General features: G+C 39.5%; 1 protein-coding gene across 3 annotated transcripts in view; it reads left to right on the top strand.

The window, feature by feature from the left end:
• CHRDL1 (chordin like 1) overlaps positions 1-22,830 on the top strand; it is a 183,757-nt gene that overhangs the window by 48,869 nt on the left and 112,058 nt on the right. For all 3 annotated transcript variants that reach the window (XM_056125803.1, XM_056125804.1, XM_056125805.1), the window contains exon 3: positions 16,999-17,111. In XM_056125803.1, coding sequence (XP_055981778.1) covers positions 16,999-17,111 — 113 coding nt within the window. The remainder of the gene's footprint in view (positions 1-16,998; positions 17,112-22,830) is intronic.

A 22,830-nucleotide genomic window follows, 5' to 3' on the forward strand; every position in this document is an offset into this window, starting at 1 on the left:
GTGTCACATTGGTTCTGGTAGGTCATGTCTTCATTCTAGTTTGCTCCCAGGAATCTTTGGTTTCTTCTTTGATAACCTGCTTGACCCAGTGGTTATTCAGCAGTAAAGTAAAGTAAGTAAAGGCCCTCCCGTTGATCATCGATTTGCTCGAGCGGGCCCAGTAACGTCTCCATTGGAGACTTTGTTGTTACTGTGTCTGGCATATTGAATACTCTCAGTAGCTTGCCGGGCTCTCCGAGAGGGGCGGAGGAATCAAACTCGGGTCGGCCATGTTGGCCGCTTGTAAGGCGAACGCCCTACCCGCTGTGCTATCGCTCCAGCCCATTCAGCAGTAAGTTGTTGAATTTTCAAGTGTTCAAGCTTCCCTTTTTGTGTTTGTGATTAATCTCCAATTTCAAAGCATCGTGTTTTGAGAGTTGATAGGATTTCTTTCTCCTTGATTTTCTGGAGGTATTTTTTGTGACTCGTCATGTAGTGTGAGCAAAAGAATATCACATGTTCACTGGAGAAGAATAAGTATTTGACTTATGGGGAATAAAAGGCCCTATATATGTCTGTTAGGCCCAATTCTTGCTTTTCTTTCTTTAAGTGCAGTGTTTTCTTACAGGGTTTTGCCAAGTTAGTTGATCTATCCAGCAGTGGGAGACGATAGTTAAAATGTCCTTAGATTACCAATTTATATTAGCTTATTTTTATTGCATTTGGGGTAATATGGTTATAGTCGTGTTTAATTTAATGTTTATAGTATATAAAGCTAAAGTACTTCCATCATCAAATTGTATAAGACTCTTTACTACTGTGGTGATATCACTATAGTCTGTCTCTTTGTTTTCCATCCATAAATCCCTCTCTACCTTTCGACCCCCACTTTGTAATATCATTTCTATAGTCAAAGTCTGTCTGTTATCATTACACTGTCTTTGCTTTGTTACTTTATTTACACTTCCTTTGTTTCTTTATATATCAAGAATGAGAGAAAACATCTGGTATTTTTACTTCTCCCTGTGACTTTATTTCATTTAAAAACATACCCTCTAACTTCATCCACATTGTCAGTAAGTTTTCATTCTTATAGCTAAATAGTATTTGTTGTATGTGTATGTCACAACTTCTTGATCCATTTAACTGTTGTAGATTGAGTTTTTTTTCAGACTTTTGTTAGTATACTGAGTGCTGCTATGAACATAATTGTGCATGTATCTTTTAGTGCTAACGACTTAGTAGTGTTGTTGGGGTCAGCTCAGTCAAGAAGTAGGATCACTGGGTCCTATTGGATTTCTATTTTTAATTTTTTTGAGAAGAATCCACATTGTTTTTCAATAGTATTTTGCTATTTTTTAATTTTTGTTTTGAGGCCACACTGGGCTGTGCTTAGGGAATACCCCAGTCTCTGAACTCAGAAATCACTCGTGGTGAGTTCTGGGTACCATAAGTGGCATCAAAGATCTATGTTGGCTGAGCTGCATATAAGACAAGTGCTTACCCACTGTATTATACCATCAGACCATTTCTAGTTTTTGTACTGAGAAGGATTTTCTGTATCACTTTAGAAAGAATTGACCTCTTAACAGTATCTCATCATCCAATCAATAATTAAACATATATCTCCATATTTAAGCATCTTTGATTTCTTTGACCAGGGTTTTGTAGGTTTATGAGTGAATATCTTGTGTGTATTTGTTAAATTTTTACCTCGGGGCCTACATATCTTTTAGAAGTGATTGCAAATATACATTTTTTAAAATTTCCAACTGTTCACTATAAAATATTTAAATATGATATGTTTAGGCATTGTCTTTGTATTCTGAAGTTTTATAATGTCTTCTTTTAATAATTTTTAAATAATTGTTTAGGTAATATGGTTACAAAATAGTGGTAATGTTTATGATATTAATGAATAAAGTTACTTTACCCTATCATCAACAAAGTTCCCACCACTTTCCACCACTATTGTAAAGTAATTTAAAAATAGATTTATATATTTCAGTGTAGATACTCTTATCTATAAATTGAAATACTTTGTTATAATTTTTTTTATTAGTGAAACACCATGAGGTACAGTTATAGGCTTACAAATTTTGTGCTTGGGTTTCAGTTATACAATGATCAAGTGCCCATCCCTACACCAGTGCCGGTCATTCATCACCACGGGTCCCAGCATCCCCCCCCACACCCCATCCCCCCGTCCCGTCCTGCCTCTGTAGCAGGGTATTCCCCCTTGTTCTCTCTCTCTTCTTTTGGGTACTGTGTTTTGCAAGAGAGGCATTGAGTGGCAATCATGTTTGGTCTATAGACTATTTTTAGCATGCTTCTCCCACCCTGGGAGGGTCCTCACAACACCCTTTGTTTGGTGCTCTCTTCTCTATCTGAGCATCCTTTTCACCTAGAACGTGTGGCTGGCCTTCCATTCATGGAGCAAAATTCCTGGTACTAATCTCAGCCATTCCTGGGTGTTAGTCTCCCTTTTTGTTGCTTTATGTTCCCCAGATGAATGCAATCTTTCTGTGTCTATCCCGCACTTTCTGACTCATTTCGCTTAACATGATACTTTCCATGTAGTACCACTTGTATGTAAATTTCATAACTTCATCTTTTCTAACAGCTACATAGTACTCCATTGTGTAAATGTACCAAAGTTTCTTTAACCAGTCATCTGTTCTTGGGCACTCAGGTTTTTTCCAGATTCTGGCTATTGTAAAGAGTGCTGCAATGAACAAACAATTGCAGATGTCACTTAGACTATACCTTTTTGCCTCTCTGGGATATATTCCCAGGAGTGCTATAGCTGGGTCAAATGGCAGATCAAATTCTAAATTTTTGAGAGTCGTCCATACTGTTTTCCAAAAGGGTTGGACCAGCCAACATTCCCACCAGCAGTGAAGGAGGGACCCTTTCTCGCCACATCCGCGCCAGCTTTGGTTGCTTTTGTTCTTGTGGATGTGGGCCAGTCTCTGTGGTGTGAAATAATATCTCATTGTGGTTTTGATCTGCATCTCTCTGATGATTAGTGATGTAGAGCATTTTCTCATGTGCCTTTTTGCCATTCGAATTTCTTCTTTGCGAAAGTTTCTGTTCATTTCCTCACCCCAATTTTTGATGGGGTTGGGTGATTTCTTCTTGTGGAGTTTAACCAGTACCTTGTATATCCTTGATATCAACCCCTTGTCGGATGTGTACTTGGTGAATATCCTTTCCCATTCTGTAGGCTGTGTTTGTATTTTGGTCACTGTTTCTTTGGAGGTGCAGAAGCTTCTTAGTTTAAGATAGTCCCATTTGTCTATCTCTGTTTTCACTTGCTCGGCCAGTGGCGTGACATCTTTGAAGATACCATTAGCTTCAATATCATGGAGAGTTTTGCAGACTTTGTCTTTAATAAACATTATGGATTAAGGTCTGATGTTGAGGTCATAAATCCATTTTGATCTTACTTTTGTGCATGGTGTTAGGCAGAGATCTAAACCCACTTTTTTGCATGTAGCCGTCCAATTTTGCCAGCACAGTTTATTGAAGAGGCTTTCCCTGCTCCATTTCACTTTCCTTGCCCCCTTATCAAAGATTAGATGATTATATGTTTGGGAGGAAATGTCAGTATATTCAACTCTGTTCCATTGGTCTGCAGCTCTGCTTTTGTTCCAGTACCATGCTGTTTTAATTATTACTGCCTTGTAGTAGAGTTTGAAGTTAGGGAGGTTGATTCCTCCCATTTTCTTTTTCCCAAGAATTGCTTTAGTTATTCGTGAGGGCTTATTGTTCCATATAAATTTCTGGAGTGTTTGCTCCATTTCTTTGAAGAATGTCATGGGTATCCTTATAGGGATTGCATTGAATTTGTACAGTGCTTTGGGAAGTATTGCCTTTTTGATGATGTTGATTCTCCCCATCCATGAACAGGGAATATTTTTCCCATTTCCTCGTGTCCTCTTTTATTTCCTGAAGTAGAGTTTTGTAGTTTTCTTTGTACAGGTCCTTTACTTCCTTAGTTAAGCTGATTCCTAGATACTTGATTTTCTGGGGCACAATTGTGAATGGGATTGTTTCCTTTTTTATTTTTTCAATCTTTTTTTAAATATAATTTTGAAATGCTCAGTTTTTTTTACAGTTGTAGATTTACAATTTTTTGTGTTTGGGTTTCGATTATACAATGATCAGATACCCATCCCTCCACCAGTGCCCATTTTCAACCACCATGGATAATAACCCCCCCACCCCCATCCCCCCATCCCCCCCTGCCTCTGTGGCAGGGCAATCCCCTGTGTTCTCTCTCTCCTTTTGGGTGTTGTGGTCTGCAAAAGAGGCATTGAGGGGCAAACATGTTCAGTCCATAATCTACTTTCGACATGCATCTCCCCTCCTGGGAGGATCCTCCAAACACACTTTATTTGGTGCTCCCTTCTCTATCTGAACTGCTCTTTCCTCTAGGATACCGGCTGGCCTCTAAGTTATGGAGTAATCCTCCTGGTGCTGATCTCAGCTATTCTTGGGTATTAATCTCATATTTTGTTACTTTATATCCCCCAGATGAATGCAATCTTTCTATATCTATCCCTCTCTTTCTGACTAATTTCGCTTAGCATGATACTTTCCATATTGTACCACTTGTATGTAAATTTCATGACTTCATCTTTTCTAACAGCTACATAGTACTCCATTGTGTAGATGTACCAAAGTTTCTTTAACAAGTCATCTGTTCTAGGGCATTCAGGTTTCTTCCAGTTTCTGGATATTGTAAAGAGTGCTGCAATGAACAAACAAGTGCAGATGTCACTTCGACTATATATTTTTGCCCCTCTGGGATATATTCCCAGGAGTGGTATTGCTGGGTCAAATGGGAGCTCAATTTCTAATTTTTTGAGAATCGTCCATACTGTTTTCCAGAAGGGCTGAACCAGTGGACATTCCCACCAACAGTGAAGGAGTGTCCCTTTCTCGCCACATCCGCGCCAGCATCGGTTGCTTTTGTTCTTTTGGATGTGGGCCAGTCTCTGAGGTGTGAGATGGTATCTCATTGTGGTTTTGATCTGCATCTCCCTGATGATTAATGATGTAGAGCATTTTCTCATGTGCTTTTTTGCCATTCGGATTTCTTCTTCGAGAAAGTTTCTGTTCATTTCATTGCCCCATTTTTGGATGGGGTTGGATGTTTTCTTCTTGTGGCGTTTAACCAGTATTTTGTATATCCTGGATATCAACCCATTGTCAGATGTGTATTCGGCGAATATCCTTTCCCATTCTGTAGACTGTCTTTGTATTTTGGTCACTGTTTCTTTGGAGGTACAGAAGCTTCTTAGTTTAAGATAATCCCATTTATCTATATCTGTTTTCACTTGCTCGGCCAGTGTCGTGGCATCTTTGAAGATACCATTAGCTTCAATATCATGGAGGGTTTTGCCAACTTTGTCTTCAATGTACCTTATGGTTTCTGGTCTGATGTTGAGGTCTTTAATCCATTTTCATCTTACTTTTGTACATGGTGTTAGACAGAGTTCTGATCCCATTTTTTTGCATGTAGCCGTCCAGTGATGCCAGCACAATTTATTAAAGAGGCTTTCCTTACTCCACTTTACATTACGTGCACCTTTATCAAAGATTAGAAGATCATATGATTGAGGGGAGATGTCAGTATATTCAAACCTGTTACATTGGTCTGCAGTTCTGCCTTTGTTCCAGTACCATGCTGTTTTACTTATTACTGCTTTGTAGTACAGTTTGAAGTTAGGGAGGTTGATTCCTCCCATTTTCTTTTTCCCAAGAATTGCTTTAGCTATTCGTGGGGACTTATTGTTTCATATAAATTTCAGGAGTGTTTGCTCCATTTCTTTGAAGAATGTCATGGGTATCCTTATAGGGATTGCATTGAATTTATACAATGCTTTCGGTAGTATTGCCATTTTGACAATGTTAAGTCTCCCGACCCATGAGCAGGGGATATCTTTCCATTTCCTCATGTCCTCTTTTATTTCCTGAAGTAGCGTTTTGTAGTTTTCTTTGTACAGGTCCTTTATTTCCTTAGTTAAGCTGATTCCTAGGTACTTGATTTTCTGGGTCACAATTGTGAATGAGATTGTTTATTTTCATGTTGGTTTCTTCTCTCTCACTCTTTGGTGTATAGGAAAGCCATGGACTTTTGGGTATTGATTTTATAGCCTGCAACTTTACTATACAAGTCTATTGTTTCTAGGAGTTTTTTGGTGGAGGTTATTGGGTTCTCTAAGTATAGTATCATATCATCTGCGAATAGTGAGAGCTTGATTTCTTCCTTTCCTACCTGAATGCCCTTAATATCTTTTTCTTGCCTAATCGCTATTGCAAGTACTTCCAGTACTATATTGAACAGCAGTGGAGAGAGTGGGCATCCCTGTCTTGTCCCTGATCTTAGAGGGAAGGCTCTCAGTTTTTCCCCATTGAGGATGATGCTTTCTGTAGGCTTGTGGTAGATGGCTTTAATTATGTTGAGGAAGGTCCCGTCTGTACCCATTTTGGCTAGGGTTTTCATCATAAAGGGGTGCTGGATCTTGTCAAATGCTTTCTCTGCATCTATTGATAAAATCATATGCTTTTTATCTTTTCTTTTGTTGATATGATGGATTATGTTGATTGATTTCCGAATGTTAAACCTTCCTTGCATCCCTGGGATGAATCCTACTTGGTCATGGTGTATGACCTTTTTGATGAGTAGTTGGATTCTATTTGCTAGTAGTTTGTTGACGATCTTCGCATTTGTGTTCATCAGGGATATCGGTCTGTAATTCTCTTTCTTTTTGGTATCTCTGTCTGCTTTTGGTATCAGTGTAATATTTGTTTCGTAGACACTGTTTGGAAGTGTTTTTGATATTTCAATTTCGTGGAAAAGCTTAAAGAGGATTGGGAGTAAGTCCTCTTTAAAGATTTGGAAGAATTCACTAGAGAATCCATCCGGGCCAGGACTTTTGTGCTTGGGGAGACTTTTTATTACCATTTCAATTTCCTTGATGGTGATAGGTCTGTTCAGGTATTCCAGGTCTTCTTGGTTCAGCCTTGGGAGTCTGTAGGAGTCTAGGAATTTATCCATTTCCTCGAGGTTTTGATGTTCCGTGGCATAAAGCTTTTCAAAGTACTCCCTGAGGATCCTTTGAATTTCTGTAGTTTCTGTTGTAATGACACCCTTTTCATTTCTGATTTGGTTTATTAGAGTTTTCTCTCTCCCTTTCTTTGTGAGTTTTGCTAGAGGCTTATCGATCTTGCTAATTTTCTCAAAGAACCAGCTCTTGGTTTCATTGATCTTTCGGAGTGTTTTTTGGGTTTCCATCTCGTTAATCTCTGCTCTGAGTTTTATTATTTCCTTTCTCCTGTTCGGGTTGTACACCTTTTTTTGCTCCTTCTCCAAGCTCTTAAGCTGTGAGGTTAGGTTAATTATGTGTGCTCACTCCTCCTTCCTAAGGAATTCTTGTAGAGCCATAAACTTTCCTCTTAACACAAATTTTGCTGTGTCCCATATGTTTTGGTAACTCGTGTTTTCATTTTCATTCTTTTCTAGGAATCTTTTGATTTCCTCTTTGATTTCCTGTCTAATCCACTCGTTGTTCAATATTGCACTGTTTAATTTCCAGGTGTTTGATTTAGTTTTCTGGTTTTGTGTGTGATTTACTACTAATTTCAGCACATTATGGTCTGAGAAGATTGTTGATACAACCTCTATCTTCTTAATTTTATGGAGGCATGTTTTGTGGCTCAGCATGTGGTCTATCTTGGAGAATGTTCCATGTACGCTTGAGAAGAATGTGTATTCAGCTTTTTGTGGATGAAGTGTCCTGTGTATATCTACTAAGTCCCTTACTTCCATTGTTTCCCTCAAATGAAGTATGTCCTTGCTAAGCTTGAGTCTGGTTGATCTATCAAGAGGTGACAAAGCTGTGTTGAAGTCTCCCACTAGTATTGTGTTGCTATTGATGTCTTTTCCCAAATCTATCAGTAGTTGTTTTAAGTACATTGCTGGTGTCTCATTAGGTGCATATACATTTATTATTGTAAGTTCTTCCTGTTGTACAGATCCTCTGATCAATAAGAAATGTCCTTCACTGTCTCTTATGACCTTCCTCACTCTGAAATCGATGTGGTCTGATATAAGGATGGGTACCCCAGATTTTTTATGGGAGCTGTTTGCCTGTAGGATTGTTTTCCAGCCTTTGACTCTGAGTCTGTGTTTGCTTTGACTATTGAGATGTGTTTCTTGCAGGCAGCAGAATGTTGGGTTCAATTTTCTAATCCATCCTGCCACTCTATGTCTTTTAATTGGTGCGTTTAGCCCATTGACATTGAGAGAGATTATTGTTATGGGATTTTGTCCCATTGTTCTGTTGAAATTTGGTGTATTTGAGGGACCTTTCTTGCCTTAAAGTAGCCCATTTAGTTGTTCTTGTAACCATGGTTTTAAGTCTATGAAGTTCCTGAGCTGTTGTGTGTCTGTGACACTGTGTGTTGTTCCTTCTATTATGAATGAGAGTCTCGCTGGGAAAAGTATTTTGGGGGAGGCATTTATTTCATTGAGTTTTTTCACTATGTCCCACCACTGTTTTCGGGCCATGAGGGTTTCATCAGAAAAATCAGCTGTGAATTTTAAGGGTGCTCCTTTGTAAGAGATTTCTTTCTTCGATCTTGCTGCTTTCAGAATTTTGTCTCTGTCTAATGTTTTGGTCATTTTGATCAGAATGTGTCTTGGGGTATTTTTATTCGGATTTCTTCTAGCTGGTACCCTTCGGGCCTCCTGAATGTGGTCACAAGTTTTCTTCAGGTCTGGAAACGTTGTAGCAATGATGTCTTTGACAGTTTCTTCTTCATGAAGGATTTCTTCCTGTACCTCTGGGACTCCAATAATTCTTATGTTACCCCTCTTGGCTTCATCACGATCTTCTCTTGCCATCTGTTCCCGAATTGTGAGTCTCTTTTCCATTTTCTGCTCTTTTCTGGAGAGTCTCTGAACTTCATCTTCTAGTTCACTGATTCTGTTCTCAGCAGCTCTTACTCTGCTGCTGAGGCCTTCCACTGAGCTTTTCAATTCGCCTACGAGATTTTTCAGGTCTGACATTTCTGATTGCATTTTCCTCATTTCTGCCTTCAAATCCTCTTGTCTTCTATTGACATTGCTTTCCATTGTTTCTTTTAGTTCCCTAAGCATCCTAAGTAGCTCCCTTCTGAATTCCTTGTCAGAGAGGTTGTCTAACACTATAGTACTGTTGGTGTCACCTGGGCTAGACTCTTCAATATGAAAGTTTGGTGGGTTTTTGCGTTGCTTTACCATTGTGAAAATTGTTGTTTAGTCCTTCACGTTCACTGTTACTATTCTGCTTGATATGCAGTGTGAGTTAAGATAGGCTTATGAGTTATTGGCTACTGTGTTTCTAGTGGCTGAGCTAAACTAGAGAAGTTTCCATCTAAGAAGGTAGCTTATAGTTCCTATGGCATATGTAGTGGGAAGATACCGTGGCTGCGGCTCCAGAAACAGTCCCTGACACTGGGCGAGGAGTTGGGAACGTCTCCTGTTTGGAATGAGGAGGCGTTCAGCTTTGTTGCCCAGAGCTGGGCCTCCTTGCCCGTCCCGCGCAGATCAGGGTAGAAAACCGGCTTTCTAGGAGCTGGATCTAGCTGTGCATATGCAGAGAGGGTCCCAGGCCCTTGGGGGCGGGCTGTACCTGTTTGGAATTGGAGCCGTTCAGCTTTGTTGCCCAGAGCCTGGCCTCCATACCCGTCCCGCGCAGATCAGGGGAGAAAACCCGCTTTCTAGGAGCTGGATCTAGCTGTGCATGCCCAGAGAGGGTCCCAGGCCCTTGGAGGCGGGCTGTACCTGTTTGGAATTGGAGCCGTTCAGCTTTGTTGCCCAGAGCTGGGCCTCCGTGCCCATCCCGCGCAGATCCGGGATTGTTTTCTTGATGTCAGTTTCTTCTCTTTCACTATTTGCATATAGGAATGCCATGGATTTTTGGGTATTGATTTTATAGCCTGCAACTTTACTATACAAGCCTATTGTTTCTATGAGTTTCTTGGTAGAGGTTTTAGGGTTCTCTAAATATAGTATCATATCTTCTGCGAATAGTGAGAGCTTAATTTCTGCTTTCCCTATCTGGATGCCCTTAATATCTTTTTCTTGCCTAATCGCTATTGCAAGTACTTCCAGTACTATATTGAACAGCAGTGGAGAGAGTGGGCATCCTTGTCTCATCCCTGACCTTAGGGGGAAGGGTCTCAGTTTTTCCCCATTGAGGATGATGTTTGCTGTAGGTTTGTGGTAGATGGCTTTATCTATATTGAGGAAAGTCCCCTCTATCCCCATTTTGGCAAGGGTTTTCATCATGAATGGGTGCTGGATCTTGTCAAAAGCTTTCTCCGGGTCTATTGATATGATCATATGATTTTTATCTTTTCTTTTGTTGATATGATGGATTATGTTGATTGCTTTCCGAATTTTGAACCATCCTTGCATCCCTGGGATGAATCCACCTTGGTCATGATGTATGATCTTTTTGATGAGTTGTTGTATTCTATTGGCTAGTATTTTGTTGAGAATCTTCGCATCCGAGTTCATCAGGGATATTGGCCTGTAGTTTTCTTTTTTTGCGGTGTCTTTGTTTCCTTTTGGTATTAGAGAGATATGGGCTTCATAGAAGCTGTTTGAGAGAGTTTCTGTTTTTTCAATTTCCTGGAAAAGCTTGAGAAGAACTCGCAATAGTTCCTCTTTAAATGTTTGGAAAAATTCGCTAGTAAATCCGTCTGGGCCTGGGCTTTTGTTTTTGGGAAGACTTTTGATTACAGTTTCAATTTCCTTGATGTGAATAGGTCTATTCAGGTACTCTATATCTTCTTGATTCAGCTTTGGGAGATGGCAGGAGTCCAGGAATTTATCCATTTCTTCCAGGTTCTCATGTTTCGTGGCATACAGACTTTCAAAGTAGTCTCTGATGACCTCTTGAATTTCTTTAGTTTCTGTTGTGATATCCCCATTCTTATCTCTGATTCGATTTATTAGGATTCTGTCTCTCTGTTTCTTTGTGAGTGTTGCTAGTGGTTTGTCTATCTTATTTATTTTCTCGAAGAACCAGCTCTTGGTTTCATTGATCTTTCGGATTGTTTCTTTGTTTTCCATGTCGTTGATTTCTGCTCTAAGTTTTATGATCTCTTTCCTTCTGCCTGATTTAGGCTCATTCTGTTGATCCTTTTCTAAGGTCTTGAGCTGTGAGGTCAAATTGTTTATGTGCATCGTTTCTATCGACTTAAGATATGCTTGCAGAGCTATAAATTTTCCCCTTAATACAGCTTTTGCTCCATCCCGTAAGTTCTGGTAGTTTGTGTCTTCATTCTCATTTGTTTCCAGGTATCTTTTGATTTCATCCTTGACTTTGTTCCTGACCCACTCATTGTTCAGCATCGAGTTGTTTAATTTCCAGGTGTTTGATTTGGTTCTCCGTGTCTTTGTGTGATTCACTTCTATCCTCAGTGCATCATGGTCTGAAAAGATGGCTGATACTATTTCTATCTTCTTGATTCTGTTGAGGTATGTTTTGTGTCGTAGCACATGGTCTATTTTGGAAAATGTTCCGTGCGCGCTGGAGAGGAATGTGTATTCTTTCTTTTTGGGGTGTAAAGCCCTGTATAAGTCCATAAGCCCTTTCTCTTCTATTACTTCTTTCAAAGCCAATAATTCCTTGCTGGGTTTTGTTCTTGTTGATCTATCCAGAGGTGATAAGGCAATGTTGAAGTCTCCAAGTACTATTGTGTTGGTAGTGATGTCCTCCTTAAAATCTGTTAGCAGTTGTTTTAAATATTTAGCTGTTCCCTCATTAGGTGCGTATACATTTAAGAGTGTGATTTCTTCCTGTTGTATGTATCACTTGATGAAGAGAAAACAGCCTTCACTGTCCCTTCTAATCTTTTTCAAAGTGAAATTAATGTTGTCGGATACTAGTATGGCCACCCCAGCTTTTTTGAGGGAGTTGTGTCCTTGCAGGATTGTTTTCCATCCTTTGACTTTGAGTCTGTGTTTGCTCTGGCTGTTGAGGTGAGTTTCTTGTAGGCAGCAGAATGTTGTGTTCTGTCTCTGTATCAATTTTGCCACTCTGTGTCTCTTAACTGGTGAATTTAGACCGTTGACATTGAGAGAGAGAATGGTTATGGGGTTTTGTGTCATCTTTCTGTGCGGGTGTGTTGTGGTTGTAGGGTTTGTCTTTTCTTATAGTAGCCCCTTTAGGCCTTGCTTTAGGTTTGGTTTTGAGTCTATGAAGTTCCTGAGCTGCTGTTTATCTATAAAATAGTGTACCGTTTCTTCGATTTTGAAGGAGAGTTTAGCCGGATAGAGTATTCTTGGTGAAGCATTCATTTCTGTGAGTTTTTTGACTATATCTCGCCACTGCCTTCGGGCTTGTAGGGTTTCCTCTGATAGGTCTGCTGTGAATCTAAGGGATGCTCCTTTGTATGTGATTTCCTTCTTTGCTCTTGCTGCTTGCAGTATTGTGTCTCTATTGGCAGTATCGATCATTCTAACTATGATATGTCTTGGAGTGTTTTTGTTGGGGTCTCTTTTAGCTGGCACCCTTCAGGCTCCTTGAACCTGAATGGCTGCATTGTGCAGCTCTGGGAAGTTTTCAGCAATGACTTGTTTGACGGTGTTTTTTTGTTGGGATTGTTTCCCTGAGCTTCAGGTAGTCCCATGATTCTAATATTGTTCCTTTTGGAATCATCTGCTAGGACTCTGATTCTCTGTAGAGCCATTTTGAGGTCCCTTGCCACTGTTTGTTGTTGCGTGTTGGCTTGTTGCAGCTGATCTTCCAGCTCACTGATTCTCTCTTCAGCTGTGGTCATTCTATTTTTAAGAGAAGAAACTGAGTTTCTCATTTTGTCTATGGAATCTTTTAATCGTGACATTTCTGCTCTCATTTCTTCTCGTAATTTGTTGATTTTTTCTGTGGTGTTACTGGCTGTCCGTCTGACTGTTTCATTGAGTTGATTGAACATCTTGATGACTTCGTATCTGAATTCTATGTCAGAGAGGTCCCTTAGGTTAGCTGTATTGACAGAATGTTCTAGATTGCTTTCGTTGTTCTCCCCTTGTGGTGGGGATTTTCTTTGTTTCTTCATATTGCTGAGTAGGTTGGGAACTAGATTCCTTGGGGACTAGGTTCCTTAGTATGGGAAAACAACCTGCGGCCGCATAAGCGGCCGCCTGCCGAAAATTAAGCTATGCCCACTTTTGAGGCCACACCCACTTTTGAGGAGGCCACGCCTCTACAGAACCCTGGGTTTGGGATGAGATGGGCGCCGCGGTCAGGAGTGAAGAGGGCAGGGCAGACGCTCAAAACTGCTTCTCTTCAGGCATCTCGGGGGACACCTGGGGTCCTGCAGGGAAAGATCTATTATAATTTTTAATAATCAAAATTTCAATATATGTGTTTAAATTTGTTTGATTTTATTTTAGTCACCTTGATTTACATTGAGCTGGGGCAATAGCACAGCAGGGAGGGCGTTTGCCTTGCATGTGGCCGACCTGGCCGACCCGAGTTTGATTCCTCTGTCCCTCTTGGAGAGCCCGGCAAGCTACCGAGAGTATCTCACCTGAACAGCAAAGCCTAGCAAGCTACTGTGAGGTATTCGATATGCCACACACAGTAACAAGTCTCACAATGTTACTGGGCCTGCTTGAGCAAATCAATGAACACTGGGAGGACAGTGCTACAGTGCTACAGTGATTTACATTAACTACTAATGATAGGGTTTCATGCATACAATGTTCCAACATCACATCCTTGTCCCCCTAAGAGTGTCTGTTTCCCTCCACCTTGTGTCAAAGTCACCCCTCACCAACCTTCATGTCTCACCATGGTAATCTCAGTTCTATAGATCAATTCACAGATTCTTTTGGTTTTGGTCATTTGTTATTAGATCACTATGCATCTTTATATTCCATATATGAGAGAAATCTTCTGTAACTGTCCTTCTCTCCTTCTGACTGACTTCATGCAGTATGATCCCATCCAGTGAGACACTGGACTGATCCACATAATAGCCAATTGCATGTTTCAGCTTTTCTTATAGCTTTTGGCTTCTTATTTTTGTACTTGATCCAGCTGCTTCGTGGTCATCAGTCTTTGGATACTAAGTTTGATTTTAATGGTAGGATTTTTTGTAGACTTCCTTTGAGAGATGAAAAATATCCCATTTCTAGTTTGTTGAGAGTTTCCATTATGAACAGATATAAAATTTTTCAAATGTTTTTTTTTCTGCATCTACTGCAATTATTGGAAGGTTTTTTGCCCTCTAGCTTCTTGATATAGTATTGCCTAATATGATTTTTGAACATTAAGCTATCCTTGAATTTCTAAAGTAAATCCCACTTATAAAATATTACTTTTTAAATATTATTAGTTTATATAATGTTGGATTAATTTGGTAAAACTTTGTTAATAGTATTGTTACCTACGCTTATGAGAGATATTGTTATGTGGGTTTTTTGGCTTTGCTCTGCATTCAGGAATCATATGCTTTGAATAGTATATTGGAATTTATTTTGTGGTCTGCTGAAAAAATAACATAGATTATCTTTGAAGTAATAAGTGACTTAAGAGAATTTATCTCAGTGTAGTTTTTAAACTGTAATTTGGGCAAATAGTTAAAATGGTGTTAACGTTTATGGTTTTGGTTTACAAAGTTACAGTATTTTGACCACCACCAAACGGCCCAAGACCATCTACCACTGTTTTATGTTACTCCTAGTCCTTCCCCTCCTAATATTTCTCCCACCACCCCTTTGTAATCTCAGTTCTGTAATCAAAATTCAATATCTCTAAGAACTTATGTTTTTATGTTTGGAGAACTGATGCCAAGAAGTGTAATACTCAGGTCATATGGAAGCTCTGTTCTTACTTTTTTGAGATATCTCCATAATGTTTTCCATGAAGACTGAACAAGACAAAATTTACTCCAACAGTAAATAATGGCTCTTTTTCACCACATCTCTGAAAATATCAGCTGATTCTGGTATGTTTTTTAAAAACTTGGGCCACACCTGGCTGTGTTCAGGGATTACTCTAGGCTCTGATTTTGGGGATAACTCTTGTCTGGCTCAGAGGATTATATATGATGCTGGGAATTGGTTCCACTACACGCCCATCAACCTTATGTGGTTGAGCACACATAGCTGCATCCACCTCTTCAACACATGAGTAAGTCACAAAACCAAAGTCTCTGGAATGTTTTGTTTGGGGGTCTCTCATCACCACACAATCTGTAAGTGTGCCCCATTTCTCAAAATGTTCTCTTAAATTATCATCTGTAGTTTCAAAGCTCAAACCTCCAATAAACAGTTTTCTCAAATGTTCTGGTTCCTTTGGATAATGACCCTCCTCCCCCCGGCGGCAGCAGCGAAGGGCTGGAGCGATAGCACAGCGGTAGGGCGTTTGCCTTGCACGCAGCCAACATGGCCGGCCCGAGTTCGATTCCTCCGCCCCTTTTGGAGAGCCCGGCAAGCTACGGAGAGTATCTCGCCCACACGGCAGAGCCTGGCAAGCTACCCGTGATGTATTCGATACGCCAAACACAGTAACAACAAAGTCTCCAATGGAAACGTTACTGGGCCCGCTCGAGCAAATTTATGAACAATGGAAGGACCGCGATGGAACCAGCTGGGAATTGAATTCAGGGCAGCCACATACAAAGCAAGCGCCTTATATGCTGTACTATCTCTCTGGCCCCGTTTCTAGTATTTTTGGTATAAACCATTCTCACTAGAAATGATACCTCATTGTCACTTTGAGTATCAAATTACTAGTGACATTGCCTGTATTTTTGTTTCTTGATGATTGTGTTTCTTCATTACACTCAAATAACATTATATAATTTTTCTGTCGACTTGGTTAGTCTTTTTTATTGATTAGAATAATTAAAATGTGTGATGTTGATACATTATTTATTCTAATACTTTATTGGTTAGATGCATCTTCTCCCAATTTCTTGTTTCTTTGTATTTTTTTCTATTTTGATAATCATGAATATGTGTGCAGAAAAGTAGCAGAAATTAATGTTTGTAACAAGAGGCATCTTGGCTTATTGTGACCTTGTACAGAAGGTACAGGAGAATGGAATGAGGAAGCAAAACATAAGATTTAAAAATTTGTTCACCAATATTTGTAAGTCGTTTGCATTTATTTTCCACAGGCCATGTGATAGAGAATAAAAAAGTTGAACAATTTTAAGTACATTTAACACTGATAGAAAAATAAAACATGTAAAATCAGACAAGAAACAGACAACGTGCTCAGTAACTAATAATGGCTACCAAAATATCTATCCCAAAAAAGGGAAAGAAGACGTTATTTTTGAGTTAATTTGGAATTGTTTAATACAAAAAATCTGTTAGCTGAATGAGAATAATGACTGAGTTATTTTTGCTCACCATTACCCCACCCTAACACTTAATATAGTGCCTCACAAAGAGTAAGTGTTCAAATATTTATTTAATAATTGAATGATGTGATCCTGTGTGGGCAAAGCCACTTACAACATGGACCTAACACCACGTGTTTAGTCCATCACTCATATATCACCAACAGCCAGAGGGAGAATGTTCTGATAGGTCAGCAGGTTAGTCATTAGCATGAATTTCCAAAGTACTGGGCACAACCTTTTCCAAAGGACACATGACATGCTCCCTTTTTTTATTACTATCATAACAAAGAAGTAGTTAAGATTTTTACTTCATTATGAAAAAAACCTGAGTTTTGAGTTCCATGTCAGATACTTATAAGCTCTTGATGTCCCTCATCAACAAAATGACACTGAAAGTAATACCCACCTTAGTGGGTCATGATAATATCTAAAAAGAAAGGCATATAAAATGCACAGTAAAGGGAGGGTTCTAGAACCATTGCCTATGACTCTTCCTTTGATGTATACTAATATTGATGTAACCTGTGAATGTATTTAAATTGTTATTATTTAGTATGTTTTCTAAGAGAAATATTTTAATACCCTTTCTCACAGATTCAGAGACATATTGTGTGTTTCAAGATAAGAAGTACAGAGTGGGTGAGAGATGGCATCCTTACCTGGAACCATATGGACTGGTTTACTGTGTGAACTGCATCTGTTCAGAGGTACAATAGCCCAAGCATATGATCTTCCATTTGGGTCTTTGACATACAGAGATGCTTTCAGTGCCCAAATGACTCAGAGAAGATGAATGAGAAAAGCCTAAATGAAGATAAGAAGCTGATTGAAAGGGAAATGACTATCCTCTAGCTTACCTCTGTTGATTTTGAGTTTGATTTTCATGAGATCTCTTGGTTGTTTCTGTGGTTAAATAGTTATGATCTCCTTGCCACGTTGTATGAAAGTTGGTGGGAGAAAGCAGAATAACTTGATAGTAGGAGCAGAGGGGAGGTATATTCTTATAATATTTGAATGACAAGAAAACATATCTTTTGAAAGCCACTTCAAATATTAAATAGTTGGGCACATATATTTTCTGTTATCATCCCAGTTAATAACGGTATTGGAATTGATACTATAGGAGCTGGAGCGATATCACAGCGGATAGGGTGTTTGCCTTGCACGTGGCAACCCTGGTTTGATTCACAGCATCCCATATGGTCCCCCGAGCACTTCCAGGAGTAATTCCTGAGTGCATGAGCAGGAGTAATCCCTGTGCAACGCCGGGTGTGACCCAAAAATCACAAAAAAAAGAACTGAAAACTTGGTCTGTACCTCCTGAGGATTCGACTTCTTAAAGCTTCCCTTTGTTTCTTGTACACTCGCATTAAATTGTGTTGGGGAACTTGAATGCCATCTATGCAATGAATAATATCCTGTACTTACATATATTCCATATCTTTTAAACAAACTATACTATTATATCTTTGGCTAGACTTTCTTTTTTCCTTTTTTTTTTTTGAACAGAAAAGAAATCTCGTGTACCTCTTTTTTTAGGGGGGGGGATATAAAGATGAACATTCAGCAGTGCTAGGAGCTAATTCATAGCTCTGTACTCAGAGATCACTTCTGGTGTTGCTGGGGGGGGGGACCATATTGAGTTGCAGGAATCTAATCAGTGTCAGCAACATTTAGGGCAGGTGCCTTAGCCTCTATACTATCTTTCTGCCCACCTTGTGACGTTTTGACTTGATATTTAAAACTCTCCTTCATTTAACTAACTCCTTATCCTCAGGTTACCTTAATTCTATTATCATTGTTCAGTGGTGTGTCTTTATTTTGTTTGTTCGTTGATTTTAGATCCTTATATTGCACGCATAAGTGAAATTGTCTAATATTTGTCTTTCCTTCTAATTTATTTTGCTTCAAATAATTCCCTAGAGCTCTTTCCATTTTATTGTGAATGGCAAGAGTTTTATAATGAATGGTATTCAATTATATGAATCTACTTCATCTCTTTATCCAATAATCTACTGATGAATTCTCTGGTTTCTTTGGCTCTTGTTAATAATGCTACAAACTTCCACATAGCTGATGTTTTGGACCAGATAATTATTTGTTTCTGTGTGAGAGGCTATCCTGAGCATTGTAGAGTGTTGACTATGATCCCTATCCCTTAATCACTAGATGCCTCAGTAGCAATAACAAAGTTGTGATGACCAAATAACCCCCATATATTATTAGAGTTGTACAGGGAGTAAATGACCCCAGGTGAAGAGTTACTATACTGGGAAAGTTGGGAAGGGAGTTCTTAAACAGACCTTAAGAATTGAGAATTAGGGGGCTGGAGTGATAGTACGGTGGGTAGGGCATTTGCCTTGAATGAGGTCGACCCGGGTTCAATTCCCAGCATTCCATATGAACTCCTGATCACCGCCAGAAGTAATTTCTGAGTGCAAAGCTAGGAGTAACCCCTGTGCATCGCCGCGTGTGACCTAAAAAGCAAAAAAAAAAAAAATTGATAATTTTGGATATAATGGTTTTCCAAGTCTCACTTGAGACTTTCAGGAAAACTGCCAGTGCTCTTTTTTTTCCATTTTTCTAAATTAAATTTTATTGGCTTATAATTGACTTCAAATATATAACACTTGGGGAGGGGTGCATCTTTTTTTAAATTTATTTTTATTTATTTTAATTTTTTTATTATTAGTGAAACACCATGAGGTACAGTTGTAGATTTACAAATCTTTGTGCTTGGATCTCGGTCATACCACGATCAAATACCCATCCCTCCACCAGTGCCCATTTTCCACCACCAGGATAATATCCCTCCCCCCCATCCCCCCATCCCCCCGCCACTGTGGCAGGGCATTCCCTTTTGTTCTCTCTCTCCTTTTGGGTGTTGTGATCAGCAAAAGAGGCATTGAGTGGCGAACATGTTCAGTCCAGTCTATTTTCAACCTGCATCTCCCCTCCTGGGAGGATCCTCCAAACACCCTCCATTTGGTGTTCCCTTTTCTATCTGAATTGTCCTTTCCCCTAGAATACCCGGCTGGCCTCTAAGCTATGGAGTAATTCTCTTGGTGTTGATCTCAGCTATTCTTGGGTATTAATCTCATATTTTGTTATTTTATATCCCCCAGATGAATGCAATCTTTCTATGTCTATCCCTCTCTTTCTGACTCATTTCGCTTAGCATGATACTTTCCATATTGTACCACTTGTATGTAAAGTTCATGACTTCATCTTTTCTAAGAGCTGCATAGTACTCCATTGTGTAGATGTACCAAATTTTCTTTAACCAGTCATCTGTTCTTGGGCACTCAGGTCTCTTCCAGTTTCTGGCTACTGTAAAGAGTGCTGCAATGAACAAACAAGTGCAGATGTCACTTCGGCTACATATTTTTGCCTCTCTGGGATATATTCCCAGGAGTGGTATCGCTGGGTCAAATGGGAGCTCAATTTCTAATTTTTTGAGGAACGTCCATACTGTTTTCCAAAAGGGCTGAACCAGTCGGCATTCCCACCAACAGTGAAGGAGTGTCCCTTTCTCGCCACATCCGCGCCAGCATCGGTTGCTTTTGTTCTTTTGAATGTGGGCCAGTCTCTGAGGTGTGAGATGGTATCTCATTGTGGTTTTGATCTGCATCTCCCTGGTGATTAATGATATAGAGCATTTTCTCATGTGCTTTTTTGCCATTCGGATTTCTTCTTTGAGAAAGTTTCTGTTCATTTCATTGCCCCATTTTTTGATGGGGTCGGATGTTTTCTTCTTGTGGAGTTCAACCAGTATTTTGTATATCCTTGATATCAACCCCTTGTCAGATGTGTATTCGGCGAATATTCTTTCCCATTCTGTAGACTGTCTTTGTATTTTGGTCACTGTTTCTTTGGAGGTACAGAAGCTTCTTAGTTTAATATAGTCCCATTTATCTATCTCTGTTTTCACTTGTTCAGCCAGTGGCGTGTCATCTTTGAAAATACCATTAGCCTCAATGTCATGGAGGGTTTTGCCAACTTTGTCTTCAATATATCTTCTGGTTTCTGGTCTGATGTTGAGGTCTTTAATCCATTTTGATCTTACCTTTGTACATGGTGTTAGGCAGAGTTCTGAGCCCATTTTTTCGCATGTAGCCGTCCAGTGATGCCAGCACAATTTGTTAAAGAGGCTTTCCTTACTCCACTTCACATTTCTTGCACCTTTATCAAAGATTAGATGCTCATATGATTGAGGGGAGATGTCAGTGTATTCAACTCTGTTCCATTGGTCTGCAGTTCTGCTTTTGTTCCAGTACCATTCTGTTTTGATTATTACCGCTTTGTAGTAAAGTTTGAAGTTAGGGAGGTTGATTCCTCCCATTTTCTTTTTCCCAAGAATTGCTTTAGCTATTCGTGGGGGTTTATTGTTCCATATAAATTTCAGGAGTGTTTTCTCTATTTCTTTGAAGAATGTCATGGGTATCCTTATAGGAATTACATTGAATTTGTACAGTGCTTTCGGTAGTATTGCCATTTTGACAATGTTAAGTCTCCCAACCCATGAGCAGGGGATATCTTTCCACTTCCTCTTGTCCTCTTTTATTTCCTGAAGTAGCGTTTTGTAGTTTTCTTTGTACAGGTCCTTTACTTCCTTAGTTAAGCTGATTCCTAGGTACTTGATTTTCTGGGGCACAATTGTGAACGGGATTGATTTTTTTCATATGGCTTTCCTCTCTCTTACTGTTTGCGTATAGGAAAGCCATGGACTTTTGGGTATTGATTTTATAGCCTGCAACTTTACTATACAAGTCTATTGTTTCTAGGAGTTTTTTGGTGGAGGTTATAGGGTTCTCTAAGTATAGTATCATATCATCTGCGAATAGTGAGAGCTTGATTTCTTCCTTTCCTACCTGAATGCCCTTAATATCCTTTTCTTGCCTAATCGCTATTGCAAGTACTTCCAGTACTATATTGAACAGCAGTGGAGAGAGTGGGCATCCCTGTCTTGTCCCTGATCTTAGAGGGAAGGCTCTCAGTTTTTCCCCATTGAGGATGATGCTTGCTGTATGCTTATGGTAGATGGCTTTAACGATGTTGAGGAAAGTCCCCTCTATACCCATTTTGGCTAGGGTTTTCATCATAAAGGGGTGCTGGATCTTGTCAAATGCTTTCTCTGCATCTATTGATATGATCGTATGGTTTTTATCTTTTCTTTTGTTGATATGATGGATTATGTTGTTTGATTTCCGAATGTTGAACCATCCTTGCATCCCTGGGATGAATCCTACTTGGTCATGGTGTATGATCTTTTTGATGAGTAGTTGGATTCTATTTGCTAGTAGTTTGTTGAGGATCTTTGCATCTGTGTTCATCAGGGATATCGGCCTGTAGTTCTCTTTCTTTGTGGTATATCTGTCTGCTTTTGGTATCAGTGTGATATTTGCTTCATAGAAACTGTTCGGAAGTGTATTTGATATTTCAATTTCATGGAAAAGCTTAAAGAGGATTGGGAGTAAGTCTTCTTTAAAGATTTGGAAGAATTCACTGGTGAATCCATCCGGACCAGGGCTTTTGTGCTTGGGGAGACTTTTTATTACCATTTCAATTTCCTTGATGGTGATAGGTCTGTTCAGGTATTCCAGGTCTTCTTGGTTCAGCCTTGGGAGTATGTAGGAGTCTAGGAATTTATCCATTTCCTCGAGGTTTTGATGTTCCGTGGCATAAAGCTTTTCAAAGTACTCCCTGAGGATCCTTTGAATTTCTGTAGTTTCTGTTGTAATGACCCCCTTTTCATTTCTGATTCGGTTTATTAGGGTTTTCTCTCTCCCTTTCTTTGTGAGTTTTGCTAGGGGCTTATCGATTTTGTTAATTTTCTCAAAGAACCAGCTCTTGGTTTCATTGATCTTTCGGATTGTTTTCTGGGTTTCCATCTCGTTAATCTCTGCTCTGAGTTTTATTATTTCCTTCCTCCTGTTAGGGTTGTGCTCCTTTTGTTGGTCCTTCTCCAAGTTCTTAAGCTGTGAGGTTAGTTTATTTATGTGGGCTCGCTCCTCCTTTCTGAGGAATGCTTGTAGAGCTATAAACTTTCCTCTTAACACAGCTTTTGCTGTGTCCCATAAGTTTTGGTAACTCGTGTCCTCATTTTCATTCGTTTCTAGGAATCTTTTGATTTCCTCTTTAATTTCCTGTCTAAGCCACTCGTTGTTTAATAGCGCACTGTTTAATTTCCATGTGTTTAATTTAGAAAAACTGCCAGTGCTTTTTAGAAACAAATAGAACCCTCTCCCTAGAGCCCAAACAGTCCCATGTAGACCTAATTAATTTTACATTTGAACAGGAAATTGGACATCTAAAATTTTTTTTTTCCATTTTTGGTCCATACCTAGCCACGCTTACTCATGGGTGTTCTTGGGGATCATTCCTAGTGATGCTCAAGGGACTACTTGGAGCTCTGGGGATCAAAAT

The sequence above is a fragment of the Sorex fumeus genome, unplaced genomic scaffold (genome assembly GCF_029834395.1).
Source record: "Sorex fumeus unplaced genomic scaffold, SorFum_2.1 ptg000058l, whole genome shotgun sequence".
Lineage (NCBI taxonomy): Eukaryota > Metazoa > Chordata > Mammalia > Eulipotyphla > Soricidae > Sorex > Sorex fumeus.